At 41.3% G+C, this 24,047-nt stretch overlaps 1 protein-coding gene across 1 annotated transcript in view; it reads right to left on the reverse strand.

Moving 5' to 3' along the window:
* rabgap1l (RAB GTPase activating protein 1-like) overlaps positions 1–24,047 on the reverse strand; it is a 489,306-nt gene that overhangs the window by 434,419 nt on the left and 30,840 nt on the right. Inside the window, exons 2-3 of the mRNA XM_060830051.1 lie at positions 20,186–20,355; positions 11,801–11,972 (exon numbers count right to left, since the gene is read on the reverse strand). Of these exons, the coding sequence (XP_060686034.1) occupies positions 11,801–11,972; positions 20,186–20,323 (310 nt within the window). The 5' untranslated portion in view covers positions 20,324–20,355. The remainder of the gene's footprint in view (positions 1–11,800; positions 11,973–20,185; positions 20,356–24,047) is intronic.

Here is a 24,047-nt window from a genome sequence, read left to right on the forward strand (position 1 = left end):
TTATGCCCGAAACATCGAATCTCCTGCTCCTTGGATGCTGCCTGACCTGCTGCGCTTTTCCAGCAACACATTTTCAGCTCTGATCTCCAGCATCTGCAGACCTCACTTCTTCCCCATATTATTACGGATAGAGGATTGGCCAACAAAAGGGAAAGGAAGACAGAATAAATAAGTCATTTTCAACTTAGCAAACTCTTACCCAGTGGAGTGTTCCAGGGTTCAATGTAGGAACTTCAACGATCTGCAATTTATGTTAATAACTTAACTGTCATGACCAACTGCATTGTTGCCACATTGGTTGACAATGTGAAGATAGGGGGCAAAGTGAGAGCCTGCAAAGGGATATAGATAGGTGAAAAGATTGGGTATAAAATTTGGCAGATGGAGGCACAATATGGAAAAATATGAGCTTGAACATGTCCACATTGGCAGAAATAAACAAGTAAAATATTGCTTAAACGCAGAGAGCTTTGCTACAAATAGATTCAAGTGTTTTTGTATATGAATCACAGATTAATATGCAAGCCAACAAGGATAACAAACGATCTTCATCAAAGGAGGACTGCAGGATAACAGTAAGGAAGTCTTGCTGTACATGCAATGGTGTGACTATACCTGGAACACTGTGTACAATTTTGGTTTCCTTACTTCAAGAGGAAGTGTAGTTGCAGTTCTAGCCTGACTCTGACTCTTTTAATTGTGAGTTTGTCTTACTAGCAAAGATTGAGCAATCCAGATTTACAGTCACTGCAGTTTAGAAGAACAAGACATTATCTTATTGAAACATATAAAATCCTGAAGTGACTCAGCAAGAGATTGACAGGATGTCCCCTGCAACCGCCCCACCCCAGGAGAATTAAAACTAGGGAATAATTTCAAAGCAAGAAGTCTCCCATTTAAATGAGGAACATCTACTCTCAGAAGGTCCAGCTATTGAACGCTGAATCATTCAGCATATTACTGAACTGAGTTAGAGAGACTTTTAATTGATAAATTACTCAACTGTTATTTCAGGGCGATGAGATAAACAGTGGAATTAAAGCCACATCTTTCTTTTTATATCTGTGGCATTACCACCATGCTAAATGGGATAGATCTGAAAAAGATCTAGCAACTCAAAACTGCACATCTAAGAGGCCATCAACAGCAGGACAAGTGCATTCAACCTTAATTTGCAACTTCACAGCCCCACATATCTTTCACACTACCACTGCCATCAAGAGGAGATCAACCCTAGGATCAGCGCCACATGAAGCCATCATATAAGACTACTTGCATGTCAAACAATGGAAACAGTATGTGTTGCAAGCGACCCCACAGTGGATCAGAAAACACATACCTACTCATGAATGGTGGTGGACAATTGAATGGAAAAATGTGGTGCTGGAAAAGCACCGTGGGTGAAGCAGCATCTGAGGAGCAGGAGAGTCAACGTTTCGGGCATAAACCCTTCATCAGGAATGACAATTACTGGACGAAAAGGCAGCTCCTCACATATCCCCATCCACAAAGGTGGGGCCAGCCCAGCACAGCAGTGTAGAAACCAAGGCTGAAGTATTCACAGTGACCCCCAGCCAGAAGTCCTAAGTGGACGATCCGTCTCAGCCTCTTCCAGAAGCCCTGAGCATCACAGATACAGTCACGCTACCAAATCATTGTGACATCAAGAAACATCTGAAGGCACTGAATACTGCAATGATTCTGTCAATATCACAGTCACAGTGCTTAAGAACTACGTGACAGAACTAGCTGCATCCCAAGCCAAACTATTCCAGCACAACTGCAACACTGGCATCTACTGGACAACGTGGAAAATTGCTCAGATATGTCCAATACACAAAAAGTGGGACGTATCGAACCTGATAAAACTCCATCATATCAAATCTATTCTTGATCATCAACAAATCAATGGAAGCTGTCATTGACAATATTATCAAGTAGGACTTACACCACAATAACCGGCTCACTGATGCTCAGATTCGGTTCTGCAAAGGCCACTTGGCTCCTGACTCCAATATTGCCTTGATCCAATCATGAACAGGGACCTGAACTCACAAAGTGAGGTGACAGTAGCTACCCTTCACATCCAACCCAAATTTGAATTAATATGGTACTACGTAGCCCTGGCAAAATTGACGTCAAGGAAAATCTAAGGGAAATTTATGGAGTAGTTGGAATCATGCCGAATATAAGAGTTTGCTGTTGGAGTTCAGTGACATCAAACCAAACACATAATTGCAGGAGCTCTTTAGTGTGGTAGTGCAGGCTCAACATCTTCAGGTTCATTTGTGACCCTTTCCTCACCATGAGATCAGATGTGGGGATTGTCATTGATGACTGCACGTTGTCGAGTTCCATTCATGCATTCCCTGGTAGTGCGGTGTGTGTGTGTGTGTGTGTGAGAGAGAGAGAGAAAACACGCGTGTGTGTGTGTGTGTGAGTGTAAAATGAAGAAAACCCCAAAAAACTTAAACACAATCCATACACAAAAAGATCTCATTTCACTGATCAACCAAATTAAAGGATGACAGCCACACTGAAGTCAACAGCATCTCAACAATGTGAAAGTGAGAAGGACTGCAAGAGAAATAACTTTCCACTTCTTGGTCTCAATTATTGACGCTCAGAATTTTCTTAATCCTATATATATTCTTTTCAATCCTTGGCATTTGTATTAAACTCTTCGAGTAAAAAGTGAGGTCTGCAGATGCTGGGGATCAGAGCTGAAAATGTGTTGCTGGTTAAAGCACAGCAGGTTAGGCAGCATCCAAGGAACAGGAAATTCGACGTTTCGGGCCAGAGCCCTTCATCAGGAATCTGTCTTTCATCTGTCTTAATTCTGATTGAATGTGTGAATATGGAGCTTCGAAGGCGTATAGTTTATGTTGCATAAATTAGAAATTCTTTCTTTTTACTGCTTTTGTTGCAATTAAGAGTGTTGCAATCAATAAGGTTCATTTCTGTTACTGAAAGAACCAGCTGTGAATTGCATTGGGCTCTGAATAGTAGTCGGTCAGGCAAATTGATCATCTTTGTGGTCTCATTGGGATTTTACAAAGTTACCAACTTTGGGACAACTTGGGAATGATGGGACACGATTATCGGTGTTCTCCTCTCAGGTAAGTCACGAAATGGTGTAAACTTTTTTCCAAGTGTTATCTCTCCTCAAAAGGCAAATCATTAAATAAATCTACCAGATCACATCAACATCAATTCAATCAACAATAGACAAAACGTTACTCCGTTGGCAAGTGAGATTGATAGGAACTGTTCAATATCAGGATGTTCAAAAACCAAAGCTTGCAGGGACTTATCAAAATCGACCTCATGTCTGCTTTTCCGTAATGTGAGATGGTGGTGTCATGGTATTGTCACCAGACTAAAGCAGAGGTCCAGTTAATGCACAGGGCATATGGGCTCACATCATTCAAGGCAGCTGTTGGAATTTGAATTCAATTTGAAATCTCATTTCCACAAACCTATTTTACTATTCTAATTATCCATCTAGCTTACTAATGTTTGGAAAACAAAAACTATCATCCCGATCTGGTAAGATTAACCAGCAGTGTGTGGCTGACTCTTAGCTGTTTCTAAATTGGCTGTTCAGTTCAACACCAATTCAGAACGAACAGTTAATTCTAGCCTTGCCAGCAAGACCATGCATGAAATAACTTTTTTTAAAAAAAGCATACCGGGCTGAATAAAGGAAATGCTTCCATATTAATTTCTCAGAAAGTGATGACTACCCTACATTTCAAGTTGACTTGTCTGAAAGCAGGGAGTTGGTGACAACCCATTGATATGATGAAATCAATGAGAATCACCATGTCTTCAAAGTGTTCTGAAATACCACAGCGGAGGCATGGGTGGATCACAACACAGTTTAAGGAAGGAGCTGTTATATTATCCAACTCCACATTGACGATACAAGCACAGCTCAGATATCATTAGGCTACTCACCAGCAACGTGATGGAAGGAGTCATCGACAGTGCTACATGACAACACCTGTTCAGCATCTGCTCAGCAACACCCAGTTTGGGTTCCACCAGGGCCACCCATCTCCTGACCTCATTACAGACATGGTTTAAATATGGACAAACGAGAGGAATTCCAGACGTTAGGTGAAAGCGACAGCCCTTGACGTCAAGGCTAAATTTGACCAAATGTGGCATGAAGGAGCTTGTACGTAACTGCAGCCACCGGCAATAAGGGGAAAACTATCCACTGCTTGGAGTCATACATGGCACAACGGAAGATGGTTGCGATTGCTGTAGATCAGTCATCTCTGCTCTAAGACATCCTTGCAGGAATTGTTTAGGTTGTCCTAAGCCCAATAACTTTCAGCTGCTTCACCAATGTCCTTCCCTCCATCATGTCTATGCTTATCTCTGCTACTTAATTATGTGATCTGTCTGTATTGCTCACAAGACAAAGCTTTTCACTGTGCCTTGGTACACTTAACAATAAATTCAATAAACTCAGATATGGAGATGTTTGCCCCTGTTTGCACAATGTTCAGCACCATTCACTACTCCTCAGATACAGAAGCATTTGTCTCCAAACACAGCAAGACCTGGATAATACCCAGACTTGAGCCAGAAAGTAACAAGTTACACTCATGTAATACAAATGCCGGGCAACAACTACGTTCATTAAGGGGACAATCTAACCATAGCCTCCAGGTTGTCGAGAGCAATCATTTACCAGAAACTGAACTGAACAAGCCATATAAATACAATGGCTATAAGAGCAACTCACCAAAGCCCCTAGCTTAGCACCATTTAAACCCATGACCACTTTCATCTAGAAGGACAAGGGCAGCAGATACAAGAGAACACCACGACCTACAAGTTCCTCTCCAATCCACTTAGTATCCTGACTTGGAAATATATCGCTGTTCCTTCACTGTCACTGGGTCAAGATCCTGGAATTCTCTAAAGGCATTGCGAGATCTCTACATCACATGGATTGCAGCATTTAAAAAGGCAGCTCACCACCACCTTCTCCAAGGAAACTAGAGACAGGCGATAAATCCTGACCCAGTAAGTGACGTCCACATCCCATGAATGAAATTTAAAAAACGATTGGCATGATTTCGCCTTGACAAAGAGGCAAAGAACAAGTTTGTTTTCCATGGTTGACACAGCAGATGGCAGTCAAATTATCTGTCCAGGGACACCTGAACGTACCCTTCACCAAATTTGTCAAAAATTTAAGATCTATATGAGCCAAACATTAACTCAAGCCTAAGGTGTTTGATTTGATTAGATTAGTTTCCCTACAGTATGGAAACAGGCCCTTCGGCCCAACAAGTCCACACCGACCCTCCGAAGAGTAACCCATCCTCCCGGACTAATGCACCTAACAACTATAGACAATTTAGCATGGCCAATTCATCTGACCTGCACATCTTTGGAATGTGGGGGGAAACCGGAGTACCCAGACAGACACAGGGAGAATATGCAAACTCCACACAGATAGTCACCCAAGGCTGGAATTGAACCTGGGACCCAGGCACTGTGAGGCAGCAGTGCTAACCACTGAGCCACTATGCTGCCCAAGATCTCTCACAAGATGGTGCATGAATCCATTAAGAACCAGCAATGCAAGATGGGTTTATGCCAAGGAATTGGTCTTCTGCAAGCAAAAGCCTGTGATGCAATCAACATTTTGTCCTGCAACAGGTTTTAAGTTTATTCTGGTAAATCATTTCACATAAACTTCAATGATTGCAAAATTAACTTGGAGCTCAATTTGTTGTCTTCTACAAAAAATCTTTTCTTGGGGGAAATGATCAAGCAAAATACACAAAATTGCCCAAAAGCATTCCTTGTTAACTGCACAAGAATAATCTCCTTCCTGGTTGAGAAACATCAGAGGCATGCAGTAACTTGCAAAGCCATATTTCATAACATGATATCAAATTCCAGCAAGCTTGGCTCTTAACAAGAATATGTAAACAGCATTCCAAACAGGGAGAAAGATAGCTACCCACACAACACGTTGGAGTCATACAGGTGATAAATATTTAGCATTCAAGGGAAAAAGAAATTGGGGTTTGAGCATCACTTTTGAGGAAATGTTTGCAAAGATACGTGCGCCCTCATTTTCCACAATCAAATTAGCTTTACAGATCTCTTCAAACAATTGGTACAAATATATTTTCTACTAAAGAAATAAGTACCTGTAAGTAGAACATCATCTAGTAGTCTAAAATTACACACAATTCTCCAGCCGAAGCAAAGTTTTATATGGTTCCAGTATAACCTCCCTGCTCTTAAACTCTATGCTTCAGCTAATAAAGGCACATATCCCACATACCTTCCTAATCACTTTATCCACTGGTGTCCCTCTGATCATCAGTGCTTCCCAGAATCAGAACATTCATCATGTGTTCCCTTGCCTTATTTGTCCTGCCCAAGTGCATCACCTCAACTTATCATCATCAATATTTGTATTGTCTGCAAACTTACAGATCAACCCTCTTCAATTCTAAACCATTTATACAAATCACAAATGGCAAGAGACCCAACAGTGACTTCTGTGGGACATCCCTGGGCACTTACATTCAGTTGGAAAAACACTCCTCACTCATCACCCTCTGTTTCCTGACACTCAACCAGTTGTGGATCTAATTTTGCCAAATTTCCCTGGATCCCATGGGCTCTTACCTTTGCTATCAGACTTCTATGGGGGGACATGTTCTTATGGTCTCAATGTTAAAAATAAGAAATAGGAGCAGAGTAGAAATTTCGAACGTCAAGCCTGTCTCACCATTCTACAAGATCAGAGCTGTTCTGCCCCAAACCACAACTCCTCCTTCCTGCCAGCTCCTCATAACCGTTAACTCAAGACTATTTCAAAAATCTTTAAATACTTTCAGTAATCTATCCTTCACAACTCTATGGGGTAGAGAATTCAAGATATTGACTACTCTGTGAGAGAAAACGATTCCTTCATATCTTAGTTTTAAATGAGAATCCCCTTATTCTGACATTATGTCCTCTAGTTTCCACATGTGGAAACACCTTCTCAACATCTACCCTATTAAGCTCCCTCAAAATTTTGTATATTTCAGTAAAACCTGCAAAATGAAGAAACCCAAATGACCTGTTTAACCATTCTTGATCATTCAACCCCTTTATCCCAGGAATCAGCCCCATGAATCTGTTTTGAACTGTCTCCAATACAAGTTTATCCTTTTTTCAATACAGGAACCAAAATTGGACACAGTACTCCAGGTGCAGGCTCACTAATACCTGGACAGTTGTAACAACAAGACATCCTCATTTTTAAATTCCAACGCCCTAGTAATAAAGGCCAAAATTCTATTCACCTTCTCACTTCTGACTTAACTGAAAACAACCAATACTGGAGATCACCGCAGGTCAGACAGCATCCACGGATAGAGAGCAAGCTAATATTTCAAATCTGGATGACCCTTCATCAGAGCTGAAGTGAAGTGTGGAGGTGACAGCATTTTTGCTATAGTTTGGGGTGGGAGGGTAGTCGGTGCAGGGTGCTGGTGGAGAAAAGATGCTGAAGGTTCAGATTAAGCGATCACAATGTGAGAATGGCAGAACAATGGTGTGTCGCCTGCCAGACTTGAAAGGACAGATAGTCGCCTTAGTGAGGGGAAGGAAGAGGGGATGTGATAGCAGAATGTAACAAGTTAAAAGATCAAGGAAGAAATAATTCACAATTTGAAGGTGTTCAATATTAAGTCCAGAAGGCTGTAAAGTGCCTAGTCTTAAGGTGAGATGTTGCTCCTCCAGTTTGCACTGTGATTCACTGGAACACTGCAGCATGCTGAGGACAGACATTTGCTCTTACCTGTGCTAACTTACTGTGTTTGATGCACAAGAACACCCAGAAGCCTCTGCACTGCTCTTTGTTGGAATATCTCTCCATTTACTTAACAGTTTGACTTTAGATTCTTCCTCTCAAAGTTCATGACCTCACACTTTCCTACATTAAAATCCATCTGCCAAGTTTGTGCCCAGTCTCTCAGCCCTTTTCTGCGTCCTTGCACTCTCATCGCATTAGCAGTGTCTATATTGTAAGTACATTTGTGTATATGACACTCTGCACCCACCCCTTCCCAACCCCACCAAGGCATTAACATTGACTATAAACAATTGAGGAAAAAGAGATGACTGCAGATGCTGGAGATCAGAGTCAAAGCGTGTGCTGCTGGAAAAGCACAGCCTGTAAGGCAACATCTGAGCAGCAGGAGAACAGACATTTCGAGCATAAGCTCTTCATCAGTAGTTCTCCCTGGTGAAAAGCTTATGCTCGAAACGTCGACTGCCCTGCTCCTTGGATGTTGCCTGACGAGGTGCACTTTTCCAGCGCCACACTCTTCAAAATGAACAACTGAGGCTCAGGACTGATTCTCTGGCACTCCACAAGTCCAAAGATATGCAAGTTAGGTGGATTGGCAATGCTAACTCACCCTATTGTGTGCCAGGAATGTGCAGGCCACATGGATTAGCCATGGGAAATGCAGGATTATGGGGATAAAGTAAGGGGCCTGGGACTGTGTCTGGGTGGGATGCACTTCAGAGAATCAGTACAAACTTGGTGGCTTGAATGGCCTCTTTCTGCACTCTTTCGATTCCAAATTACATGTTTCCAAACTGAAAAGACACTATTAATCCTGACTCTTTGTTTGCTGTGTTAGTCAATCCTCAATCCATTATACGGTAACTTATGAGTGCTTATTGGAAAGCCTTTTTTTATTAACCAACTCTGCTTGTTACATCCACAAATAATTCTAGCAAATTTGTGCAACTTAATATACCTTTCACAAAACCATTTTGACTCTGATTGTGTTCAGCAATTATTTCCTTAATAACCTCAACTCTACATTCCTGCATATCCCCAGTCATCTTTCATCCCTATCTCAGGGATAACTGAAGTTTGTAGGCGTACTCCAGATATTTTTTTGCTTTCTGGATGTGCATTTGAACAACTAACCTCAAATCTTCTAAATTCCAAGGGATACAATGCTAGTCAGTGCAATCCTACCTCAAAACGTAGCACTTGGTATCATTCTAATAAACCTACACTCCATTTCCTTCCAAGGCTAATATATATTCTTCCTAAGGTGCTATGACGAGAATTAAACACAATTCCAGAGGTGGTCTAATTAAGGCTTTGTGTAGCTGGCAAATTCAAATCCTTTATATTCTAGTTCTGTATGTTGCACGAAGTCCAGTATCCCATGAGCCTTCTTGATTATTCTTGTATCTGTTCAAAATGTTTTAATGATTAGTCACTCAGACTTCCAAGTGCCTTGGGCCTCTTAGGTTTTAACCTTTCACCATTTAGAAAGTGACCTGTCCTTTCTTTTGAAGTCCAAAGCAATATATTCACACCTGTCTGCATTGAAAGCCACCAGCCACATTTTTCCCATTCACTTAGTCTCGCTTTGTAATTTTATACCTCCATCTACACTGGTTACATTACTACCAACTTCTGCATCGTTGTTAAGCTTGTATTTGTGGCTCTTTTTCTTGCAATCTAAGTCATTAACAAACAGTGAATATCAGAGGCACCAACACTGAAACCAACATTGACTACTTGGGATACTTCAGAAACTCGATCTTCATCAAACAGTTCATTTATCTTCATGAGATTGCCATCACCAAGGAGGACAAGGGAAGCAAATTTGTGGTACCATCACATTGTAGTTCCTTTTCAGATCACACAAGATTCTGATCTGGACATCAATCTCTATCATTTGTTGTTTTTGGTTCTGTACTTTGGAAGGATGGAAAAAACACCATTTAGGAACGAAAGACAAAATTAGGGGTGGGTGTCAAGGAAAATGATATGACCACTTCAGGAAAATGAAAATGCAACAGACAATAACTGTAGCCTTTTTAACACCATCCCTGTCCAAATCAACAACTCTTCATTCAAGTACATATCATTCATTTTGGATCTTTTTCATAACAGCAACAGTTTTGAACAAATTCACTTAAATCTAATAAAGTTCACTGAAGACACCTAAATCAAAAATATCAATAATCAGTTCTGATGAAGGGTCATTGAACTCAAAACATTCACTCTGTTTTTCTCTCTCTCTCTATAGATGCTGCCAGACATGCTGAGTTTCTCCAGCAGTTTGTTTTTGTTTCAAATTTCCATCTGTTATCGAGTCATAGAAACGTACAGCACAGAAACAGACCCTTCGGTCCAACTCATCCAGGCCAACCAGATGTCCTAATTTAATCTAGTCCCATTTGCCAGCACTTGGCCCATATCCCTTCAAACCCTTTCTACTCATACACCCATCCAGATTCCTTTTAAATGTTGTAATTGTACTAGCCTCCAACGCTTCCTCTGGCAGCTCATTCCATGAATGTACCACCTTCTGCGTGAAAACGTTACCCCATAAGTCCCTTTTAAATCTTTCTCCTCTCTTCCTAAACCTGTGCCCTTTAGTTCTCCACAACCCAGGGAAAAGACCTGGACTGTTTACCCTTTCAATGCCCCTCATGATTTGATAAAGCTCCATAAGGTCACCCCTCAACTTCTAACGCTCCAGGGAAAACAGCCCCAGCCTATTCAGCCTCTCCCATTAGCTCAAACCCTCCAACATCCTTGTAAATCCTTTCTGAAGCCTTTCAAGTTTCACAATATCCTTCCTATGGGAGGGAGACCAGAATTGCACACAATATTCCAGAAGTGGACTAACCAATGCCCTGTACAGCTGCAAGTTCTTCCTTTTTATTTCTGCACCTAAATCAATATTCTGTAATGAAAGCCAACGCCTTGTGTTTTATAATAAATTAAAGGATGCTGCCTAATTTCATAATGGTATCACAGCTGATCAAGCTATCTGCTGTGCATTTCCACTATTCCCAAGTCTGGTGAAAGCAGTCAGTAGCCAGCTTTAAAATACAACTTTAAAATATATACATAGACATCCTTTTGGGGGACAAAAGCTGAAATGACCAGAACAGCCACTGAAAATGTATGTGATGGCAAAAATATGATCCTAAGACCATCTGTATGTAATAGCAAACAAAGTAGTGAAAATGCTGAGAGCAGATTCAATTGGTTAGATACCTGGTCAGATGGCACAGAATTCTAATCAAGATAATTTATCTGAGCTTCAAGAAGGGAGTCGACTCAGTATTAAAATCTTGCAGTGGTTAAGCCAAGTGCTGTCTTGTTTTAGGAAGCAGACTCACTCTCCTCGCTGATGAAGCATGAATGCAAATAATGCTGGGGGAGGGGAGAGGGGGGAAGAAAGGGGCGAAGGAAGGAAATCAGATGACAGTGACCACATTTGGCCATCCCGTGTTGAGGTCAAAGCTGTGCAGTGTATTTCCACGTCACATTGGTGCACTTTCCATAAAAGGGGTAGGACACGATACCTCGTACAAAATGAGCAAGGCAACAATGGGCTTGCATTGCTCAAAGACATGAATCATTAGGGACAAGAGAGTAAAATGAATTAAACGGTTAATTAAAATGTTCACAGCAGCATTCAGAGGTTGCTGGAGTACAACATTATATTTTCAACCTAAGTACTATGGACCAAATTGATGCAGGATTGAGAAATATTCATGGTGGTCAAACTGTGTGCTGGATAACTTCTTGATTTCACAATACCATATTTACTTTCACCAGTGTAAAAGACCAACATCTTGTGAAAAAGTAGCCTAATTAATGTATGGAGCATACTGTTCCTTGTATATTATCAGAATATGTACAATTATTCCCCACGTACTAGCAGCAGGAACTATAATTGCTATAGGTGCTTGCCAATAATTATTCCTTTACCTTCTTCTGCAGATGAGGTTAAAATTAAATGCAGAGGTTTCTGTTTCAAAGATGCTTCACGTGTCATCGGGCTTCTGTACCCCTCCTCATCTCCTGCCCCGGCCATCATTTCATCTCTCTGGCCTTCCTCCAGTGCCTTCTTCAGCTGCTGCTCACTTCCATTGCAAGCTATCTGTGGGCAGTGAACACAAAATAACACATGATTGTAAAACACTCATTCCACAAACATTGGCAAATTGTAATTCAACGTGCGATTATTCAGTCACTGCCAATCGCAAGGTCCCTAATTCGACTTAAAAGTTGACAGCTTGTTTTCAGTTAAAAGGTTTCCATAACTGGAAATTCAAAGGAAAAACTCAGCACTTAACTCAAATTGGCACTTACCTGCACAAATGACAATCTCATAATTTACACTGACAACAAGCTGCTTCATTTGACAACTGCGCCGCAGCGCTGAAGTGGATAATGGACCTGCACATCCTTATATTCATCACTAAAACTGGTACTGTAGCGCTTTAAACGAGGTAAAGCCCCAGATACTTCTTTTAACACATTGTACGAAATCCAACATTCTGCAAATTCTGAACACTGATTATAAAACCAATCGAGAAGGCATGTTATATGCTTAACCCTTTACAACAATTCTTAGGAGTCTACTGCAGATAATTCAAAAACATTTTCTTGTGTTAAAATGTTTTGAATCAAACAATACAATTTAAGCTCTACCTGTTACAATAAAATTTGGTGCAAGCTACAGGAACAGCACCATATCATTCAATTACAAACTCTGGACTCAGCATTGAGTTCAACTACTGTACTTCTGATAATAATCTTTGCCTTCAGTCAGCAGCACACCTGCTCCAGGCACACCTTTTGTTTCTTTGTTTCTTTTCATTCTGTCTCCATTTCCTTTGACTCTGGAGGACTAACTTTTCTGTCAATCTCCCTAGACTTCCATTTGATCACGGATTTGCTTTTCAACCCTTGCCCCGTCATTGCTGTGCTGAAAACCTCAATGATATTACTAACCTTGCCCAGTTCTAAAAAGCTAACTCTTGCTCTCTCCACAGATGCTGCCAGACCTGCTGAGCTTCTCCAGCACTTTCTGTTCTCGGTTTGAATTTACAGCATCCAGAATATTCAAACTGAACACTGATTATAAAACTAATCGAGAAGGCATGTTATAAGCAGATTTTCATCGCTTGTATTATATATTAATTTAAAACAGCTATGAAATAGCAGATATGGATTATGCATAAAATTCTGAAGGCTTCATGACTGTCAAGCTTAAGGAGACTTCATTCAGGCTTAGAGGTAATACCTGAAACATAGAGGCCTCTGCATCAACTACTATTCATGCAGTATGAATGCACCACTGTATCTGTAATTCAGACTGAATTCAGTTCTCATGGCACTAGTGGCTCAGGTCCACCCAACATTTCGTTGAAAAAAAAACTTACATAAAAATAACATTCCCTTCAGCTTATTATGAACATCTCAACAGGCTCACTCATTTAACAAGTTCAAAATGAAATAGTTTTTTTTAGTAAGTGCTGTAATTCAGCGCAACACACACTATAACCAATGATTATAGCTTGTTTCAAAAGTCAATTGACAATTTGGTGATGAAATTTCCCTGCAGCTCAGTCCTAAAGGTCTTGCCCCTTATTACGATATCGACAACCGCAAAGCCTGGACTGGAATTAGAGACTGGCAGATAAATTAGTTATTGCGCAAAATGAGAAAGGCCTTTAGAGACAGTTCAATTGCAAATATATTCCCTTAAAGGGCAAAGGATGAACATCCAAAGCTACAGCTCTCTGAATGCATACAGATATTGAGATTAAATTGAAACAAAATAAGATGTGTGTTAAATGTTGAGTTCATAAGTTATAATTAAGCCAAATAGAAAAAGTACAGGATTAAATAAAACAGGAATTAAGAATAGGAGACTAGGTATAAGAATACCTGAGAGGCAACATATAAAGGAAGACAAAAGTCTTTAATGAACACCGAAATATTAGAATATAGTCAAAGGTCCAATTAGACACCAAAAAGGAGAAATTTTATAAAGGTTAAGAGTATGTGTAAGTTACTAAATGAATACTTTGCAGCCGTCTTCACGAAAGACCAGAAGACTGCCAATGTAACAGTAAAATAATGTGAACTCACAAAAATTTGATAGGATAAAAATTGAAAGATAGATTATAAAGAAGGTTTGCAGTGCTTAAGATAGAAAAATGACCCAGTCCATATGGGATGCCTCCTAGGTTGCTAAGCAAAGTAAAGGTGGAAACAGGGGAGGCTCTGATCAATTTACCAATCAACCTTACATTAAGAAAGTGGTGCCAGAGCTCTGAAGAACTACAAATTTTACATCTTTGTTTGTTCAAACAGAGAAATCAAACATGGCAACTGTTTATTTCCATTTGATTAGATTAGATTACTTACAGTGTGGAAACAGGCCCTTCGGCCCAACAAGTCCACATCAACCCGACGAAGCGCAACCCACCCATACCCCTACATTTGCCCCTTACCTAACACTATGGGCAATTTAACATGGCCAATTCACCTGACCTGCACATCTTTGGACTGTGGGAGGAAACCCATGCAGACAGGGGAGAACGTGCAAACTCCACACAGTCAGTCGCCTGAGGCGGGAATTGAACCCGCGTCTCTGGCGCTGTAAGGCAGCAATGCTAACCACTGTGCCACCGTGCCACCCACGGTGTGCCCATCAGCCTCCCAGAAAGTTAGAGATAACAATCCAGAGAGAAACACCTGGTACTCAGTAAATGAAAGCCAGCAAGGATTTATTAAAGACAACACAGAAGCAAAATATCAGTACTATGGACACAAGAAATCTACAAATGAACACGAGAAAAGGTCGGAAAGGCAGGCACAATCAAGAGAGATGGGGTGGCACTGTGGCTCAGTGGTTAGCATTGCTGCCTCACAACACCAGGGTCCCAGGTGCGATTCCAGCCTCGGGCGATTGTCTGTGTGGAGTTTGCACATTCTCCCCATGTCTGCGTGCGTTTCCTCCAGGTGCTCTGGTTTCGCCCCACCGTAAGATGTGCAGGTGAACTAGCCATGCTAAATTGCCCATAGTGTTTGGTACATTAGTCAGAGGAAAATGGGACTGGGTGGGTTACTCTTCGGAGGATCGGTGTGGACTAGTTGGACCGAAAGGCCTGTTTCCACACTGTAGGGAATCTAATCTAATGGGCGGCACGGTGGCACAGTGGTTAGCACTGCTGCCTCACAGCGCCAGAGACCCGGGTTCATTTCCCGACTCAGGCGACAGACTGTGTGGAGTTTGCACGTTCTCCCCGTGTCTGCGTGGGTTTCCTCCGGGTGCTCCGGTTTCCTCCCACAGTCCAAAGATGTGCGGGTCAGGTGAATTGGCCATTCTAAATTGCCCATAGTGTTAGGTAAGGGGTAAATGTAGGGGTATGGGTGGGTTGCGCTTCGGCGGGTCGGTGTGTGGACTTGTTGGGCCGAAGGGCCTGTTTCCACACTGTAACTAATCTAATCTAATCTATAAAAAGAAACAGTTAATATTTCAGGTTGAGATGACCTTTCATCGGGTGGAGAAACTTACTAGAGTGGATACCAGGGACAGCAGACTTCAGTCAAGTGGCATGACCAGAGAAACACCTTGAAGCAGATAAAGTCCAGGGAAGATTTGATTTTGGTATTTGAAAGCGTAAAGAATGTTGATACAGGGTCATTAACCAGAGGCTAATGAGGTTCAAGGTAATGAGCAAAAGCTCCAAAGATGACATGAAACAAAAACCTAAATTTGCTTTAAAGGGTGCCAGAAGCATGTACATTATTAAATTTCACAAAGGAACATATTTCCCTTTAGTGGAAATATTTCCAGGACAACGGGGAAGGAGAAATAGGGTACAAATAACCAAATTACTAGCACCAGTGCTGAGAGTCACATGGCAACCTTTTTGTGCTTTATCTATGGTTCCACAAAACTTGCCCAAGCTCAACCTGGCCTGCTAACAAATGACAAGAGTCATTATGGATTAATGGAAGATTGGATCACAACTGACACATGATTAGCTTACACACCTTGCACCTGTACATCCTCAACTGTACCCTATGGACTTTGCAATTGCAAAGATGCTATTTTTTGATCTACTGAATAAAGTTTTAAATGAAAGCTGATCCAATGAGTTTTTTTTTTCGTCCTCAACTAACCTTCCCTTCAGTCCTTCATAGAATTCATGTGTTCATTGAAGGGGAGTTCCAATTATTTTTGATTCTCACCAGAGAACCTAAAGCATTACTAATACATTTAATGTGCACAGAAGTCAAAAATGATTACAAATTTCACAAACAATGAGGGCACTCAAGTGCAGCATATATCTTCAAGATGACATGTTAACTCAACTTGGTATCACAATTACACAGCACTTCCTTAATGCTCTTCCCTGTCAGTTCATTGCTCCACAAACACAAAGCTGAAAACAGAAATATTTTCGTTGAGAGCTTCCTTCTCACTGAGGTGACTTCAGGACAATCCACCATATCCAATAGCCAGCTCTGACAACTCTGTTCACATTTTACAGCAGGACAATCGACAACATTCTCGACAAAACAACCCCCAACAGAGGAACAGGAATATGCCACCCAGTCCATTGAGCCAATTAATACAATAATGGTTCTACAAATAGTTCAATGTCCTTCATCTACACTATTCCCTTTACATTATTGGCAATCAGAACTCTACCAATCTCTACCATACTCATTTCTCACCAGTACAAAATTACATTTCCCTTATTTTTAAAGGGAAATGTGCCCACTGATGCCTACATCTACTCTGCCTCGCCCTTAAGTATTTTATATGTTTCAATGAAATCACCACTTTCCCTCTGAGACACGAGAGAATACAGGTCCAGTTTGTCCAATCTCTCCTCATTGGACAGTCCCACCATCCCAGAAACAAAGTGAGTATGGGGCTCTCAGACCCCAATCTGAAATTACCGTGCCCAATCACCGTCCCTCTTTTCCCACACTCCCTCTTTCACCAGCCCTGCCTCCTAATATTCAAATATGCTTTTAAGGAAATAATTCAACAGTTATCTGAAGAGGAAATATTTGCTGACTTTTGGGGAAATGTCCAAGATTGGATACAGGTGTATTTCTCTTGCAGAGGACAGAGACATAATCAGCCAAAAGCCTGACGTCGGTGGTGGGCAGGTTGTTGGAGGGAATCCTAAGGGACAGGATGTACATGTATTTGGAAAGGCAAGGACTCGTTAGGGATAGTCAACATGGCTGTTTGCGTGGGAAATCATGTCTCACACACTTGATTGAGTTTTTTGAAGAAGTAGCAAAGAGGATTGATGAGGGCAGAGTAGTAGATGTGATCTGTATGGACTTCAGTAAGGCATTCGACAAGGTTCCCCATGGCAGACTGCTGAGCAAGGTTAGAGCTCACAGAATACAGAGAGAACTAGCCATTTGGATACAGAACTGGCTCAAAGGTAGAAGACAGAGGGTGGTGGTGGAGGGTTGTTTTTCAGACTGGAGGCCTGTTACCAGTGGAGTGCCATAAGGATGGTGCTGGGTCCACTACTTTTTGTCATTTATATAAATGATTAGGATGTCAGCATAAGTTAGAAAATAAGTTTGCAGATGACACCAAAATTGGAGGTGTAGTGGACAGCAAAGAAGGTCACCTCAGATTACAACAGGATCTTGATCAGATGAGCCAATGGGCTGAGATGTGGCAGACCGAGTTTAATTTAGATAAATGCGAGATGCTGCACTTTGAAAAGCAAATCTTAGCAGGACTTATACGCTTAATGGTAAGGTCCTAGGGGTGTTGCTGAACAAAGAGACCTTGGAGTGCAGGTTCATAGCTCCTTGAAAGTGGAGTTGCAGGTAGATAGGATAATGAAGACGACGTTTGGTATGCTTTTCTTTATTGGTCAGAGTACTGAGTACAGGGGTTGGGAGGTCATCTTGTGGCTGTACAGGACATTGGTTAGGCCACTGTTGAAATATTGCATGCAATTCTGGTCTCCTTCCTATTAGAAAGATGTTGTGAAACTTGAAAAGGTTCAGAAAAGATTTACAAGGACATTGCCAGGGTTGGAGGATTTCAGCTATAGGGAGAGGTTGAATAGGCTAGGGCTGTTTTCCCTGGAGCATGTGAGGCTAAGGGCAGACATTATAAAGGTTTATAAAATCATGAGGGGCATGGATAGGATAACAGTCTTTTCCTTGGGGTGGAGAAGTCCAGAATTAGAGGGCATAGTTTCAGGGTGAGAGGGGAAAGATATAAGAGAGACCTGAGGGGACAACTTTTTCATGCAGAGGGTGGTACGTGTATGGAATGAGCTGCTAGGGAAGTGGCGGAAGCTAGTACAATTGCAACATTTAAAAGGCAGCTGGATGGGGAGATGAATAGGAAGGGTTTGGAAGGAGATGGACCAGGTGCTGGCAGGCGGGACTAGATTGGGTTGGGATATCTGGTCGGCATGAACGAGTTGGACCGAAGGGTCTGTTTCCATTCTGTACATCTCTATGACTCGAAATAGTCTTCTGCTGTACTGTAACCATTTTACAATACTGAATCATTCACCTCGCCATTTCACTCTCAACCTTACAATATGTTCCTTATAACACACTTGTTATACGTCTACGACATAAAATCACATAATACTTCTCCTGAGATAAGGAGACCAAACTTTACAAAATACTCCAAATGCAGTCTAACCAAACTCCTTTACAATCTTTTTTTTTCACTTCATCACAGAAGGTAGGCATCACTGGCTGGGCCAGTATTTATTACCCATCCTGAGCTGACCTTGAGCACGTGATGGGAAGCCACCTTCTTGAATCCACAGCATGTCCATATGCTGTACAGAGACCCTAACTGCCATGAGGGAGGCCAATCTGTTTATGTTCCAAATTCCACATTCGCAGCTATCCCTAATAGCTTAGATGGCCTTGCGTAACAAGAAACTATTTACTACTACCTTAAAATAATTCAATGACTCACCTCCGGTACTTTCTGAGGCACAGTCCCAAAGTTGTATGATCATCTGATAAAAAAGCATTTCCTCATTTCTGTACTAAAATAACAATCCTCGATTTTAACAGAGTTAAAATAGTCTCCCTTGTTCTCAGTTGTAAAACAGCGCCCCAATTTTCGACTCACCCACATGAGAAAATATTTTTTTTTCAAACCAACCTGATCAAGATCATTCAGGATCTTACAGACTTCAATCAAATCACTTCTCAATCTTCTAAACTCAAAGTGGAAACATGTCTAGCTTCTCCAATCTTGCATCATAAGGCATACCACACATTCCAGGATCAGTGAACCTATCTCCATGCACTTACAGTCGTGGAAGGTAATTAGGGCCACAGATTCTTTGAATTCCATATGTGGCAGCCCCAGCTGCATGCGACAGGAAATATGGCACTACTCACATATATCTTCAGTACTACATTTGTCATATATCTAGAACATATAAAATCAAAGGGTGGTGCTAGCAAAATAGATGCTTCAACCAAAACTGAATTGTTTAATCTGTTGCTTGGGCAATGTGAAAAGGTACATTTGTGAGGAGGAAAGGGAACCAGTGAGGTGAAAGAGCATTACAATTGTAAAATGGTCACAGTGCAGAGATGACCATTTGGCCCAAAAGTTCTCTGCAAGAGAAATTTACTGAGACCCACTCCCACACATTTCCCCTGGAAGTCCAGTAAATATTTCCTTTTCTGATAACTATTGGGTTTTCTCCTGCAAATCATATTTGAACATTACGAGGCAGTGTCAGGATGGAGGGGGAAGTGTGTGTGTGTGTGTGAGAGAGAGAGAGATATATATATATATATATATATGGGGAAGGGGTTGATTGAAGGTGATTTCAGACATTGAGATCTAGATAGCTAAAGGATTGGCTCACAGTGAGGAGATAAAGGGAGAGTGAAGAGATGAAAGAGACTGCAATAGGGAATTGCATGCCATGGAAGAATTTAAACGCAAAGATGAGGAATTTTAAATTTAAGCATTCAGTGGGGATAGAGGCGAAAGCTTTATACGTGTCGAGCTGGCAGGTGGGACGAGATTGAGTTGAGGTATCTGATCAGCATGGACGGGTTGGACCGAAGGGTCTGTTTCCGTGCTGTACTTCTCTATGATTCTAAGTCTGGACAAACTTTGAATTATGAAGACGGTACAGAGCCGGTCAAGAAAGAATTGGAGCAATCAATTCAGAGATGGCCAAGGCATAGATGACCAATTAAGCAGCAGAGGCGAGATTTAAGAAAATGGGAACAAATAGCTTTGGTTTTAAAAGACACCAAGATTCCATCCTCGCAGCTTCAAACAAAAAATAAACTCCTGATTACCTTTAGTGTTGGCTTTTCCTCTCCATTGGTTGAAGAAGAGTCTTCTGCTTGCTGAGGCACAATGACAAACTCCTCACTGTTCAGTGTGGAAACAGAGTCTGACGAACCACTCACTTTGCGCAATGCTTGAACATCCATCTCTCACAATCAGTACAACACATAGCAACAATCTGGAAAAGAAAATACAGTTTCAGACATGAAGGGTTTTCAAGTTTGTGTTCATTGCTGATTTTTAAAATTATATTTTTTACTGGCTAAAAAAGTAGGAAACTTTTGAGAGAAGCTCGTTTATGCTTTCAAATATCATTAAGCGATAAGATAGAAAATAGCTAGAATTTAACAAGAGACGGTTAATTCTAAATGATATCCCCCTATTAATTACATCGTTTACAGACATCAGTTCTCTAAACGTCAAACGCCTTAGAAGTGTACATTGCCAGCAGTTGTTCAACTAATGACTTCAAATAATTTCTGATCTACTTGGGACTCAGCATCCAACGAGCGACATTACTCATACACATTGCTCAAACATAATATGATAATTACACTGATTGGAAAAATAGAAGCAGTTTCAAGACAGCTGCATGCCACCTTACCAGAGAACGTGTCTAAGTAGAGGAGGTAAGACTGAAAACATTCTGCACGCAGCCGACCAAACAGTGCAAATTTATCCACTACCTGAGCTCGTTCTTGAGAAATCATATTGCCTCCTCTGAGGAATTTTGGAATTAGAAATGTATCAAGAGAAGGTGTGAATGAAACTGTGATGTATCAGTCTACAGCACAGATAGAATGACAATACACTGCATTACAGAACTACTGAGAAAAGGCCAGTGAGTCTGTGCATTAATTCTCCCAACTCCAAAGTAGGACCAACTCCTTTGTGTTAATTGCACAGATCCAAATTCTGCCTTTCGACTGATGACATCCTCAAATTAGCGTGAAATCCACACTCTGCCTCTGATATCAGCCGTTCAACTCCTGTGGGAATCGAGCAAGCTAGGAACTAACTTGGAAAAAAAAACAAGAATAATATGACCAAAAGAACTTCTCACATTGCTTCTCTTACAGAGTGTGGCTTTATAATGTAAGATAAGTGGTTAAAAAATGCATTTATTGTGTTCTTAGTGCCTTTTAATGCAAACAAAGTGCAGGATAGCAGTAAATAGAGCAGAATAATGGCAAAAACATGGATCATTAACATGCTGAAGAGGCACATAATATGTTAAATGTGAGGTAGCACATGCTGATGGGCTACATTCAGTACTCCTTGAAAACAGGCGTTTCTTAAAGAAACTAGGAATCTGAGAATACGTGTACATAAATCATTAAAATTCATGACACAGGTTAATAAGTCACTTTAATAACAGAGAAATAAAGCACTGCAATTCATTCTTAGTGAGAGGTAACAGAAAACCAAAGAAGCTTGATTAAAACTTGTCAAGCACCTTAGACCACAGTTAAGTGCACTGTAAACTGTTCTGGACTCCATTGAATAAAAGAACTTAGAGGCACTGAGAAATATGCAAAGTCAATGTAATAGAATGCTACCAGAACTGACCCAATTCAGAACAGAAGAAATACTCCTCAAGCTGAGCTGACTAAAATCCTCAGTTAATGTATCAGAGATGATGATACAGGAATCACTCTGCTGACATGCCCGCGTATCACATTGAGAGCATGGTCTTTAAAGGAAGTCTGCTTGATGATTATGGGTTAACCATCAACTTAAGACAGGAGTATTCTAGAAACCATCAAACTCAAACCGTGCCCACATCTATGATAGCGACGAGTAACAGGGTGTAGTTAACCTCACCGATCATAGGAGCACAATCTTAAAAAATATCTGCATTGACAGAGGGAGCAAAGAGATTTGATAGAGGATGGCAAAGAGCAAGCTCAGCATTTGCCAATTTACACAAGAACCTGTTGAAGAAATGAGGCATCAAATCTAATTACCTTCCACCAAACAATGCAATGACATCTCTCTTCAAGTGAGGGGACCAGAATTGTACACAATACTCCAAGTATGGTTGCACAAATGCCTCATACTGTTTCAGGAACACTTACTTTTATACTATACTCCTTTAGTAAACAATTGCCAAAATTCCAGTGGCATTCTTTCTTACCTTCAGTACCTGAATACTAGCTTTCTGCAATTCATGCATGAGGACACAATGATCCCTCAGGCATACACTGTTTGAACGGTGCCACTTAAGACGATATGACATAGGAGTGGAAGCAAGGCCATTCAGCCTATCAAGTCCACTTCACCATTTTAATCATGGCTGATGGACGTTTCAACTTCACTTACATAGCCTGTAGTCCTTAATCCCTTGCAAGGTCAAGAATTTATCAACCTCTGCCTTGAAGACACCCAACGCCCTGGCCGCCACTGTGCTCTGTGACAATGTATTCCATAGGCCCACTACTCTCTGGCTGAAGAAATGTCTCCTCATTTCCATTCTAAATTGACACCCTCTAATTCTAAGGCTGTGCCCACGGGTCCTAGTCTCTCTGCCTAACGGAAACTACTCCCCAGCGTCCACCCTTTCTAAGCCATGCATTATCTTGCAAGCTTCTATTAGATCTCCCCTTAACCTTTGAAACTCTAATGACTGCAATCTCAGGATCCTCAGCCATTCATCATATGTCAGGCCTACCATTCCAGGGATCATCTATGTGAATCTCACTGGACACGCTCCAGTGCCAGTATGCCCCTCCTGAGGTGTGGGACCCAAAATTGGACACAGTATTCTAAATGGGGTTTAACTACAGCTTTATAAAGTCTCAGTAGCATATTGCTGCTTTTATATTCCAGCCCTCTTGAGATAAATGACAACATTACATTTGCTTTCTTAATCATGGACTCAACCTGCAAGTCAACCTTTAGAGAATCCTGGACTAGCACCCCAGATCCCTTTGTACTTTGGCTTTATGAATTTTCTCATCATTTAAAAAATAAGTTCATGCCTGTATTCTTTTTTCCAAAGTACAGGACCTCGCACTTGCTCACATTGAATTTCATCAGCCATTCCCTGGACCACTCTCCGAAACTGTCTAAATCCTTCTGCAGCCTCCCCACCTCCTCAGAACTACCTGCCTGTCCGCCTAACTTTGTAACATTGGCGAACTTCGCCAGGATGCCCTCCAGTCCCTTCATCCAGATCATTAATTTATAAAGTGAACAGCTGAGGCCCCAACACTGAACTCTATGGGACCCCATTTGTCACCAAACGCCATTCTGAAAAGGAACCTGTTATCCCAACTCTCTGCCTTCTTTCAGACAGCCAATCCTCAATCCATGCCAGTAGCTCACCTCGAACACCATGGGCCCTCACCTTATTCAGCAGCCTCCCGCGAGGCACCTTATCAAAGGCCTTTTGGAAGTCTAGATAGATCACATCCACTGGGTTTCCCTGGTCTAACCTACCTGTTACCTCTTCAAAGATTCTAACAGGTTTGTCAGGCACTACTTCCCCTTACTAAATCCATGCTGACTTGTTCTAATCCGACCCTGCACTTCCAAGAATTTAGAAAACTCATTCTTAATGATGGAGATTAGGCTAATCGGCCTACGATTTTGCATATTTTGTCTTGAAGCCTGTTCAAAGTTAAACCAGGGTTATCACCAAGCTGTCTTTTTTAAAACTGATCTCTAAGAGATTTGTCACTCATTACAAATGACATCTATTGGATGAGGGAATGGGAAACATGGGAAGTTGTCTCTTGAGTAGCAGGCTCTGAACAGCAAGTGGACCTTGCTAATCTGACTCAGAACAATTCAGGGTCTTGGTGTAGTCAACTTCCACGTGAGGCCTCAGCACAAACCAAATATGCACTTGGGGACAGACACAAGCAA

Source organism: Hemiscyllium ocellatum, chromosome 9 (genome assembly GCF_020745735.1).
Source record: "Hemiscyllium ocellatum isolate sHemOce1 chromosome 9, sHemOce1.pat.X.cur, whole genome shotgun sequence".
Lineage (NCBI taxonomy): Eukaryota > Metazoa > Chordata > Chondrichthyes > Orectolobiformes > Hemiscylliidae > Hemiscyllium > Hemiscyllium ocellatum.